Source organism: Ambystoma mexicanum, chromosome 10, assembly GCF_040938575.1.
Source record: "Ambystoma mexicanum isolate Mex_15411 chromosome 10, UKY_AmexF1_1, whole genome shotgun sequence".
NCBI classification, from domain to species: Eukaryota; Metazoa; Chordata; class Amphibia; order Caudata; family Ambystomatidae; genus Ambystoma; species Ambystoma mexicanum.
Window position 1 is genome coordinate 921764496 of NC_090932.1, and position 12450 is coordinate 921776945.

Below are 12450 nucleotides of genomic sequence, written 5' to 3' on the forward strand. Positions count from 1 at the left end.
AAGTCCACTTCAGCCAGGAGCAGAGATAGGCCCCTTAAAGCAGGCTAGCTTTAGACCAATCAACTGAGGACCTGTGCACTCAAAAGGAGTCTCACACCCCTTCAGCAGAATTCCCTTAGTACCTCAAGAATCATTTAAGGCCGAAGAGACGTTCTGAACATCCTCACCTGGACAATGGCACTGTCCACACCCTTCCACTGAAGAAGGAGCTGTCCAAGACAGAAGGAAGATCTGTCCCCTAACCACTCCCAGGGACCATTGGGAGTGACCAGTGGCAGTAAGAGTGAGATCCTGCTCATTGGGACACCCGCTCCCTCCTTTCCTCTCCCACTAGCTGCCCACTCTGGGTGCTTTTCCTGCTCCTTCCTGTGCGGATAAGAACCTTGGTGTCATCTTCGACTCCACCCTCTCTTTCTCTCCTCACATCTCTGACGTCTCTAAGAAGTCAAACTATCAGCTGCATCTCCTCAGAGGTATTCTTCCTTCTCTCACTTTCCCCCAGAAGCTCACTGTCTCCCAAGCTCTCGTCCTCTCTAGGCTGGACTATTGCAACAGCCTCTTTCTAAATCTTCATGCTCTACTCTTCGACCTTTACGACTTATCCAGGACAGGACTGCAAGACTTGTCCTTGGCCTCAAGGCCAGGGATCTTATCTCTACAGCTCTGAAATCTCTTCACTGGCTCCTTGTGGCTGCAAGGATCAAGTTCAAGACCCTCTGAATCGTCCACAGGGCTTTCTGGGGCCTGCGACCGCTCTACCTCCAACTTTCTCTTCCAAAACATCTTCCATCTCGAGCTCTCTGCTCATCCACCTCCAACTCTCTGAGGGTCAGGCGCTTCTCCAAGCAGAGAGTTGGGGGCAGATCCATCTCCTCGGATGGGGCCTCTCTCTGAAACAGCCTGTGTGCTTCTCTCAAACTTGAGCAGAACCAACTCTGGTTCTGGAAGCAACTCAAGACCTTCCTTTTCGCTTCCACTTTCTCTCTTCCTCTCCCTTGCTGATGCGCCCGATATCCCTGCGCACTGGTCACCTGGCCACCCCTAAACTCCCCTTCCCTCTTCCCTGCACTTGCGCAATCTGAATGACACAAGGCCTAGTAAGATAGGGTGTCTAGTCCTAGCATCAAATGCCTTACCATTGGAAAAAAAGCGTTAAAAAAAAGCACCTAATGCAGTTTTTTAATGTTAAGGGTTTATTTTAATTGTATTGGGTTTTAAAAGGTTAAAAAAAGGTGGGTTGCAGGGGGGACCCCCCCATTCAAAAAAAAAAATGCATTAGATGCTTTTTTTTCGACACTTATTTTTAGATGGTAAGGCATTGGATGCTTTGGCATTCGATGCTATGATTATAAACCGTAAGTTAGTAATTTTTTCCTCCCTTTGTTTCTCCCTCTTGTCTTGTCGCACCTAGAAACACTTGTGTACAGGCACGTTATAAATGCCACATCATAGCATATCATATAATTGCTCCAGGAAATGAGGACTAACATTTAACATCACAAGACAATTCTGCTATCGAACCTTAAAATACACAATACAATTCAATTTTGCTTTAGTATGTAATTGACTAGGGTATTGTGTTTTCAACATTTAAATATATACAGGAGTGATCAAATGGCCATACCTTAAAGAAATCATGAAAGGTGTATTCTGTCACAATACAGAAAGCTGCCGCGTGGTAATGATTTCCACACGTGACATACATTTTACTCTCTTGCAAAGGAGAAAAATAATTTTACTCTCTTGAAATTACATTTACTATCAAAGTTTAAAAATAGTGAGTACAATACTCCCGCCTCAAAATCTTATCTGGAGCACTGCATCGTTCAGCGCTTCATAGGCTCTAAATAAAGCATCATTTCTCCAGGTACACAAACCATCTGAAGATATTGTCAGCAGATAACTGGGTTCTCCCGTCATATGCTAGGTTCAATTATCAAATTCCCACATACTCAGAAAATATGTCAGGTACTCAAACCATGTCTCGTTATGCCATTGTACAATACACCTAGCTATACCATATTTTGTCTTCCAATGCCCATTAGTTAGTGTGCTCTTATAATGTGCACGGTATTCTTAAGCAGGAGAGGGGAGCATGGTTACCAGAGATACTGTTCGGCTTGACTGGATGGTGGACAAAGGTTCACTGCACAGGCAAAACCAGCAACGAGCATTTTGGTAAGCTGGTGGCCCATGAGCCATATAAGAGGCAAATCATTAAATGGGACTGAAAGATAAAAACATTTTTGGATACATTTTTCACAAGGCTAAGAATGTGTTGAAATAATTGGTTGAAGTGTCTGGTAATAAGGATGGTATTCATCAGGTAAACAAAAATGAAAAAAATTAGTCAAAACTATGTTTCACTTGTGCGAGATATCTAAAGACTATGGGCCTCATTACGACCCAGGCGGTAAGTTACCGCCTGGGTCGTACCTTTACCACCATGGCGTAAACTACGTTTACGCCATGGTGGTTGGCGGACTTACCGCCCCATTCCGAGGTTGGCGGGGCGGTAAGTCCCCAATCCCCATTTACCCTTCCCCATTCCCATTTTTGCCCCATAGGGCATAATGGGAGTGGGGAAGGTGTTAATTATGCCACCGTAAATTACGGTGGCGTAATTAGCACCATGGTCCCTTAGCGCCATGGATTTTAACACCTGCTAAAAGCAGGTGTTAAATCCTCCATGGCGCTAAGGGACCTCGGAATCAGGCGGTAAGGGTCGGCGCTGTTTACGCCGCCGTAATCCCCTTACCGCCTGGGTCCTAATGAGGCCCTATGGCCCTCATTACGACCCTGGCGTTGGACCATGGTGCTAATAGCACCATGGTCCATGCCGGTAACTTACCGACTCCGCCATGGCGGAATGGGGAATTACCGCCCCATTCCGAGGTTGGCGGGGTGGTAATTCCCCATGCCGCCATGGCCCTTCCCCATTGCCATTTTTGCCCCATAGGGCTCAATGGGAATGGGGAAGGCGCTAAGTACGGTGCCGCAAATTGCGGCACCGTACTTAGCACCAAGGTCCCTTTGCGGGTTGGTTTTTAACGCCTGCAAAAAGCAGGCGTTAAAGCCTCCAACCCACAAAGGGACCTCGTAATCAGGCGTCAAGGGTTTAACGGCGCTGCCACCTTTTACGGCGCCGTTAACCCCTTAACGCCTGGGTTGTAATGAGGGCCTATGCCCCGGAAGAAGGGAATTAACTATGAACACATATTGTTATAACAATGAAACATAGTTGTAAAAGTGGTACCTCTGGGGTCCTCAGGAATGACAATGGGTGGAGCGATGTCTGGAAGTTCCTCCTCCGTAGGCTGTAATCCCGCAGCTCGTAGATGATTGATATCAAGAAGATCTGGCATATCTATGGACACGTCTACGAGAAGGCAGATGAAAGACAGCCAAGTATTCAGAGAACTTGGTACAAATGAACAAATATATGATACATCACAACCCCACCTGCGGTTTGCCAGATGCCATCCAACTCAGGCTGTACACCCAGAAAATCCTTTCCGAACACTTACCATAAATTTGGTTTTGACAATGTGCAACCCTCACATCTGCTTTCTTGGTATCGTGTCTGGTATCACAATACGTATTATTCTGCCTTCCCCCACATGCTCCCATTTCACTCCTGAAATATTTTCTATCTTTATTAAACTACAGCTCTTCCACCCACCAGGACATCCATGTGAGATTAAAACTGCACACCATTATTATGAACGGGGGTAAGACTTCCTTCTTTGCTAAACACCCATTTAATAAATCTGCCAATTAACATTAACACATTGAATGCATCAAATAAATACATATTTTCAAACTACATTTTGGAGCTTGAAATCATAACAATACATAGGGCCTCATTACACGTAGTGCGGTAAGGGTTTACCAGTACCGGTAAGGGCACCGGTACCGGTAAACCCTTACCGCCTTACTACAAGGTCCCTTTGCGGGTTGGTACTTTAACACATGCTTTTTAGCAGGCGTTAAAAACCAACCCGCAAAGGGACCAGGGTGCTAATTACGGTACCGCAATTAGCGCCTTCCCCATTCCCATAGAGCCCTATGGGGCAAAAATGGGAATGGGGAAGGGCAATGGAGGAAGGCGCAATTACGGCCTTCCCAACCTTGGAATAGGCGGTAATTCCCATTTCCTCCAAGGCGGTACCGGTAAATTACCGGCATGAACCATGGTGCTAATAGCACCATGGTTTACTGCACTACGTAATGAGGCCCATAGTATTCCAGAAAGGGTATTTTTAGTTTCTAGATTTAATGTTCAAACTTTGGTATTTCAAGCTCAGTGTTTTTAGATTAATCACCTGTTTTCGGATTTATCACCTGCTTGTTATAAAGTTGGATTGCATGAAAACTCAAAGAATACTCAACTTTCAGGTGCTCGGTATCAATTCTGCAGGGTGCCAGTGGGACTAGTCTCCTTGTCACCTGTTATTCACGCTAGCATTTCAAATTGTATTTAACGAGCATAAATGTAATTTCTGGATGTTGTATTTGCAAGCAGAACGATGTCTGCGAAATGGTTTTGATTGTACAAGTTGTGATAACATTGTTAAAACCACAACTTAAACAGCCGGTTTCATTAAAGCTGTTCACATTCCTGGGAAAATGTCAATTTGGAATAAATGGAGGCCCTTACATACCTCAGCACCCGAGGTGGTATGCCTTATATTATATGTGGATGACTATCCCGGATGGCTTAAGAAAAACGTTCTAACAGGATTAATTCAGAGAATTCTACAGTGCTTTCCTTCCACTGCTCTCCTGATGCATCTGTCGCAGGGCACATGTTAAGGCACTCTTCACTTGGGCCTGTAACTCGGCCCCTGGCTATAACCTCACAGGTAATGTCTTCCCAAGTCAGTGTTCAATGCCCAATTCTAACTGGAGCACACAACCAGTTTCTCAATTTTACCCTGCAGACATTTCCTTCCTGTTTCTCAAAACAACGTGTGTGGAGGCACTTTTTAAAACCTTTTTTTTAAATATTAAAATGAGTTGAATTCCTCTTTTTTTGCTCCGCTGCGGCCAATTAACTCTTCCTCCTGATTATTTTTACTACTTGCTTCATATTTTAAACTTTTCCTCATTTTGTGGTTTCAAACTTTTCTCAAACTTCAATCTTCCAAACGTATTTTCAAATGTAACACAAGATAATGATAAACCCAACGTGTTAAAGGCTTCATTACAAGTATGGCGGAGCTCGGAAACATTTTCGGTAACGGAATTACCGCCAAAGTTCCCACTCCACCATACGACGAGTATGGCCCTCAGGAGCTCAGGATTTACCTCCAGCATAGTACTGGAGGTGAATCCTCCCAACTCTCAACTGAAAAAATCGGCAAAAACGGCGGAATGAACGCAGCAGAATTAACGCCACAGTCATTCCACCCAAAAAGTGCCATAGAGTCTTATGGGCTCATAAATGGGGATGTAGACTGCCACCGCTACTTGTAATCCAGTGGTAATTCCGCTAGACCAAGTGGTTGCAACAGTAATTCAGTTGGGTGGTATTCTGGCAGATTTACCACAGGAATACCGCCCAACTCGTAATGAGGCCCATCGACTTCTCTAGTAACATGCCCATCTTGGATGCTTGGCAATTACCAGATTTCGATTTAGGCTGTGCTAGTCAATGGACAGGCGTATACTTCCTCCTGGTTTACAGATAGTTACTACAGGAACATTTCATTTGGTAGTTTCAGCAAGATCAATAATGTTTGCGTTAACTAGCTGAGCTGTTCCTGCACTCCATTATGCGACTGGTGGTAATTTTCCAGAATTATACACCGAGAGCACAGACTCCTCTTTCAATCTTATTTTGTGGGCAAACCCTTACATCTGTCAACCTAATCAGAGGAACATTTAGAACACTTTTTTTCATTTCCATGTTCTCTACCTCACACACTTGTATAACTTCCATGTTAGGTATTTAAGCAGGACCTTATATACCGTTCATGTTGATGCTGCCAGCCTAACAAAGGTGCCAAGATTACCAAACACAGCCATTCTGTGATCAAGCCTCTTCAATTTTATGATGTTCCCAAAAACCTTTAACTAACAAGTAATTATGGTGCTCCTGAGTCAAGTAAAAATGAAATTTGGTTTAAAGCTTTACAGAAGATGCCCAAACCAAAAGGGAAGGAAAAAGTAGTTACCTTGATAAGAATGGCAGGGGATAGCGAAGAAATTGGGTGCATGGGCCCATCTTTGTTGCCTGTATGATAGATAAATCGGGAGCGGTGCACATTCCACACTGGCCCTCTTCTTAGGCACAGAGTAATACCTCGGGACAACTGGATAGGATGCTGTATTGGTACAGTAATTCCAACGTGAAAATGCCTTGTGGATTAAAGAACTCTCATTCACAACTACTGCACTCCTTTTCTTGCTTGCCCTTACTTGAGCAAGGTGATTGGGATCACATGATTTCTGATATTGTAAAATACTCCTTGCAATCATGTCTCCTTCTCAACCCTTGGAGCAGGTGAACCTTCTGTTGAGTAGAAAATGAAGTGTGACTATATCCGGTGTGTTTCACATTTCTATCTTTTGTTTAAAAAGAGGCATCATGGCAGAATTGTGTCCCGTTGCTCCATTTCGTGCTGCCCTTTGCAATTAACAAAATGGGTTGCAAAGCCATTGAAGACAATAGGTACCGCACTTTCCAGTTCACTTCTGTATCCTCCTTTTTGTGTAGTGCTGAGTTGCTTCATTGGTAGGGTTGAGCTATACAAAATCTGCCATATAAACAAGTGCCAGGTGCCTCGGGCAGAGGCAAGATAGATGACCTAAGACTAATTGCCATTCACCTATACATTAAACTGGTAGTACACTGGCTCCTACCATGTCTGATAAACTGGTGTAGTGAATGGGTGTGGCGAGGGGCCATCAAGCACATGGCCTTGATGTTATGAGATCCCCACTGCCAGTTCAGAGCCTTGTATAGATCTGCCGACCCGGTTCCATAGTTCTGAAATATCTGAAAGGGCTGGTCCAGCAAGAGGGTTGGCTAATAACTGGAACATGTGTGCCCCTTGAAGCACTGGCCTGGCTTCAGCCTTCTCTTTGTTGAATATCACAGGGCCATTTGTGCTTACACAGAGACCCACCTCTGAACCTCAGGGCTACTATGGCGGAGTGATGACAAGTGAGGTCTCCGGGGCAATCTACAAAATGTGGCTGTGGGTAGCCTGGTTCCCAAAGATACTTAAAGTGCTGTGTGCGCCTCCCACTCCTTGCTTTGTGGTTGTCCACTATTAGTTGTCACAGCAATGTATTCAGTAACTTGGAAATTATCTTATCGTGAATATTGTTTATTACACTTACCAAGTTTTTTTGGAACCCAGTCAAGCCCGAAAGTGAACTTCTTAATCTGCACTATCAGGTACTCGGGAAAGGAGGAAAAGCGGGATGTCCTGAGGAACACAAGTTAACGGCACATTAAAGAGAGCAACGGCAAGATCCTTCAAGCAGTCTGGCATTCTAGCATAGTACACAAGGGCAATGCAAAAAAAACCATGACCCACGACCCTAGAAAGCATGTGTGTCTGAATACATGAAGTGGTCACGAGAAAGAAAGCCATGAAAATGCAGTAACTCAAAAAATGAAGGCCACTCCCAATCATGGCCGTAATTAACATGCCTATGAAACGTACAACTTCAACGAGTCAAGTGTTTTTTGAACAGTTCATATTTCATAAGTGCTAGAATCAAGCACATTGGATAGTTTTTGTAAAAATAATAATATAGTATTGTTTAGCACCTGGACAAAACCAGCCTCTTCAAATGTGGCAATAACATCAGTTAGCATTCCCTCACAGCAAATAAGTTGGCAAGTTGGCAGACCTGTTCACCCTTCCGAAATCCACAAAACAGAAAGGGACAGAGAAGGAGAGGTGGGGCGAGGGGGGAAGAGGGGGAGAGAGAGAGAGAGAGGGGGGGGAGTGAGAGAGAGAGAGATAGAGAGAGAGAGAGAGAGAGAGAGAGAGAGAGAGAGAGAGAGAGGGGGAGTGAGAGAGAGAGATAGATAGATAGATAGATAGATAGATAGATAGATAGATAGATAGATAGATAGATAGATAGATAGATAGATAGATAGATAGATAGATAAAGAGAGAGAGAATGTCTGTAAAAAAACAATTACAATAAATAATGCCAATGTCAAAGCAAGACTACATCACCATGTTTAAACAGCGGATAATACCACAGTATTATACTAATTTCAGAGGTGGTAAAAGTCCTATAACCCACTTTTGTGGGCAATAATGGCTGTTAATTGCCCTGTCAGATCACGGTTTACTCACAGACATTATTTACTCCATATTCCAATTTTGTCCCACGGGGACACAACTGGAGCTGCTATAACACAATAGCCAATTTTACAAATGGGGTGCTATGGTCATACCAGCAGCCACAAAGTGGTCCCCATGCTTCACCCTTTATAATCGCCCACCAGTCCTTCCCCATTCACCTCTGTCGAGGCTATCACAAGTATAGATTTAGCGAGGAAGTTGGGAGGGTGTATGGGAGGTAAAGGGACTATGTACTAGAAGTGCAATATTCACTACCGTGAGTGACGTTTAGCAACTCCTGCATGCCGTCCCCTTTCCACAATACTAGTAGGACTGTCCCAAGGCAATACTACAATAAAGGAGGTTAAAAAAATATAACGTACACAAAAGGTTATGGAGCACCACCTTAGCAAACTGGGCATACTTTAGAGAGTTGACACCCATTGATTAGTGCTTACAGAAGGATGATGTTGAAGACCAATTGGCTGCCCTGTAAATGACATCTTGAAAGTCATGGAAACAGCAGAGACCTTTCGTCCACACTATTTTCTGTATGTCATTTCTAAGCTTTTAAAATGCATGAAATCACCTAATGAGCAATAAAAGCCTTGAAAGCCTAAATGTCTGGGTGATTGTTCCCAAAAGAAACAAACGGTCTCTGGGAGGCCCTGACAATTCCTGTGCAGCCTAGATAGAACTAACAGATCCCAAAACAGCAAGAGCGTGGAGAACCCTTTTTGCAGAGGATGAAGGATTTGGAAAAATTAATTTGCCTAAGACCTTAAGCAAAAAAGAAGGATTTTGTCGTTGTGAAAGACAGTGTAAGGCTCACCAGCCCAAAGAGCCCGACCATTTTTAACCATTCCTGCTAATATGGAAGTAGAAAGAATGCTGAACTTCTCCCAGTGGTCAGACGGAGAACGGTAGAAGCCACAGGATTAGAAAATGCACCTTGACAGCAGAACAAAAGTGCAACAGTTCCTCCAAATGTTACTTCACTTCTGGGTTGTGCAGGAAACCTGAAGGTGTCTCACACGCTAGTCCCCGGGATCTGTCATCCAGGTGGCCAGGACACGCCTATCACTTTTGGATCCTGGTACGCTCACCTGGTATCCACGGGGGCGCCACGCGATACTGGATGGAGGTCTAAGCGCTATCCCGGACCCTTCTCTGCTTGGTTTTTTGCCAGACGTTGGGTAGCGCCTATAACAGGAAAATGGAGGGTTAAGATACTGGTTCTGTTATGGGTGGACTCGGGCCTCCCTCTGGTCCAACCCCCCCTTGGGGTAATTGCTCACCTTAGGTTTTTGTGCGTTGAACTCTCCGTCCTGCGTCTCTGTGCAGGGGTGAGTGCTAGGTGCGGGCGTTCCATGGACCTAGTTGCTCCACTGGTCCGTGTGGCCTTATGTCGGGTCCAGACCGGCTCTGACTCCGGCTCTGCTTGCTGTCTTCCAGGTGAGTTATAATGTCTTTTCCGTCTTTATTCTGGCTCTTTCTTTCCCTCCATTTACTCTGTCTTCTCGGCATCTTGCTCCACTACACTGTTCCCTAACAATGTCTTTGTTTTCACAGGGATGGTTGAGATCACGAAGTTGCCATGCCAATGGCGAAGACCACCGTGAGTTATTGATGCGCGGAGCACTGCGCTGTTTATTGGTGTTAATTGCTAACCTGTGTTCTCTTCTCTTCTTTTTACAGGTTGCAGTGATGTTCCGGAGCAATGAGCTTGCCCAGGTAAGTGCTTTGTTAATGCTGACCTTGTTCCTTCTCCCTTGCAGGTTGCGGTGAAACCCGGAGATGGGCGAGGTAAGAGAAGCGCAGGGTGCTGCCAGGACGCGCTGCTTGCACAGGTAAGAATTGTTATTAATGCTGTGCTTGTTTCTTTACCTTTGCAGGTTGCGACGAACTCCGGAAATGGGCGAGGTAAGTGAAGAGCAGGATGGATTCAAGGCCAGTTACTTCACAAGTAAGTGTTCTTGCTCGCTATTGCAGTTCTTGTTCTTCCATGTTATTAATGGAATCCAGATCTAGGGCTTCAGGATCGGGCCAACGGAAAAGCAGATTAGCAGGAGCTGGACATGGTGAACGTTACACTGCAGGAGTGCAGAATAACGCAAAGCGTTTTCTGTTTGGGTGTGGTTTAAATAGCCTAGGTAAAGTAGTTCCAGGTCAAGTAGTTCCAGGCCCAGCCACACCCAAAACACTAGACCACATGGCTTGGTTCTAAAGAACTGAGCTGTGTAATAGGCCTCCATGTTGGATTAAGGTCCAAAACTGGTATTGCTTTATTCCTGATAATGAGTCTGGCGCCAAAGGCGCCAGGGCTGACTCCATGTAAGTTTCTGATGGAGTTTTAAGGCCCTTGGGGCCGGTGTGAAGGGCTTTAGCCCCACTGCTGCCAGGGGGATGTTATACCTGAGGGGGTCAGGGGCATGGATCGTGACAGATCCAGATCCTGGTTGTGGACCAGTGCAGGAGGATCACCTGGATGAAGGGTCTTCAGGGAGTGGAAGTGGGACTCCGTACAGCGAGAGATGGTATCCCTTTTCCTGTAACACCTTTACCGCATCCTACCCCAGAACATGTAGGGACTCAACCCCCCCATTTTCCAACACAAACACTTTCTCACTGACAACTCACTGTGAGGGAAAATGGACCAACACCCGAGCTGTATACCTGACATGTCCCACTACAAAGGTGAGGCAATTACTGATTATTACACACACCTGACTTCCATCACACATCCCCACACGGATAAAAGGTGGCGCACGAAAGCACACTCTGAGCAAGGCAAAGCACACAAGGAAGTAGCAGTTCCAAGATGGCAGTTTAATACGAGGCAGAAGACGGCAAGACCGAAGAGGATTGCAAGGAGGGAAATACCCATGACCTTTTCACCGACAGACCGCATCTTTCATGAGCCTTCAGAAGTAGGAAGCGTAAGACTGGGAATTAAAGCTAAAGAATTCTGCACTGTGTGTCGGAGGTACCCGGGGCATTCCTGCGTCAATAGTCAAGGCGGGGAGAAGCGTTTGCCACTGTGGTATTGTCCTTGGCTCCTACAACAAAGCAGCACTAGTGAAGTTAGAAAAGCCTGTGAAATGGGGAGACTGATACCAGACCGGTCTTTGTGGAAACCAAGGTTGCAAGCGGCAACATTGTATGAAGAAGATTATTAAGACAGCAGATGAGTGAATGAACTTTGAAGCTAAAATACGATACCGTAGACCGAGTGGTCCGGCATCACGTGGGTACTCATTCGAAAGTCTATGTTGGGTATCCATCCAAAAGGATGCCCACGTTAAAAGAAAGAATTGTGAAATTTAAGTGGTCTTGCAACGGGTCATGCCAAACCTAGTGCACATTCAAAAGTCTTTGATATTTGATGTAAAATTGACATTGGCCCGAGCCAAGCTGAGGGAGACTAATTGTGTAGAAGGGATCTGAGTCCGGCAGAGGGAGATGTGGGGTGAATCACCCGAAAAGGAAGAACCTATGAAGATTGTGCGATAAAGTGAAAGGTGAAAGACAGGCTCGAGCCCGGCAGAGGGAAGCATGTGCGGAACTTTATGGTAAATGGATCTGAGCCCAGCAGAGGGGGATTCGGGTGAATATTGAATCACCCGATTTGAATACTTGTGAAATTCTAGAAGGGAAAAGAACTTGTTGTCTATTTGGTTGCATCAGGCCCTTTGAGTGAAGAGACTTTGAGAAGAAAGGAGAATTGCGCTCCGGAGGCCCTGATGTTGATGAATGAACTGTTACCTCGTGCTAAAGAAGCCAGAGACTGTTATGCTCGAGTGAACTGCCTTATTCCGTGCTAAAAACGGCCTGAAAAGCTGACATTTCATTTGACAACGTCTTTCTTTTTCATAACATTACTTCGCCCACTATTTGTATTTAGAGCTAAGGACTGGCAATAAGATTTTTTAGTATAGGCCCTTTTATTTTGACAAGACACCAGTAGGCCTGCGTTATTATTATTTGATGGTCGTAGCTTGCTCCCATCTGTAGATTTAGGTTTAGATCGGCGTTTATCATACCTTTTGTGAAGTTCAATAAACACCCTTGAACGGTGGTCACTTGTGTCTGTCTTACTGTTGATGCCATGCCTTCCTTACAGTTGGAGCAGGAG

General features: G+C 45.1%; 1 protein-coding gene across 2 annotated transcripts in view; it reads right to left on the reverse strand.

Moving 5' to 3' along the window:
- USP13 (ubiquitin specific peptidase 13) overlaps positions 1 to 12450 on the reverse strand; it is a 748772-nt gene that overhangs the window by 133749 nt on the left and 602573 nt on the right. For both annotated transcript variants that reach the window (XM_069618675.1, XM_069618676.1), the window contains exons 14-15: positions 7351 to 7439; positions 3257 to 3379 (exon numbers count right to left, since the gene is read on the reverse strand). In XM_069618675.1, coding sequence (XP_069474776.1) covers positions 3257 to 3379; positions 7351 to 7439 — 212 coding nt within the window. The remainder of the gene's footprint in view (positions 1 to 3256; positions 3380 to 7350; positions 7440 to 12450) is intronic.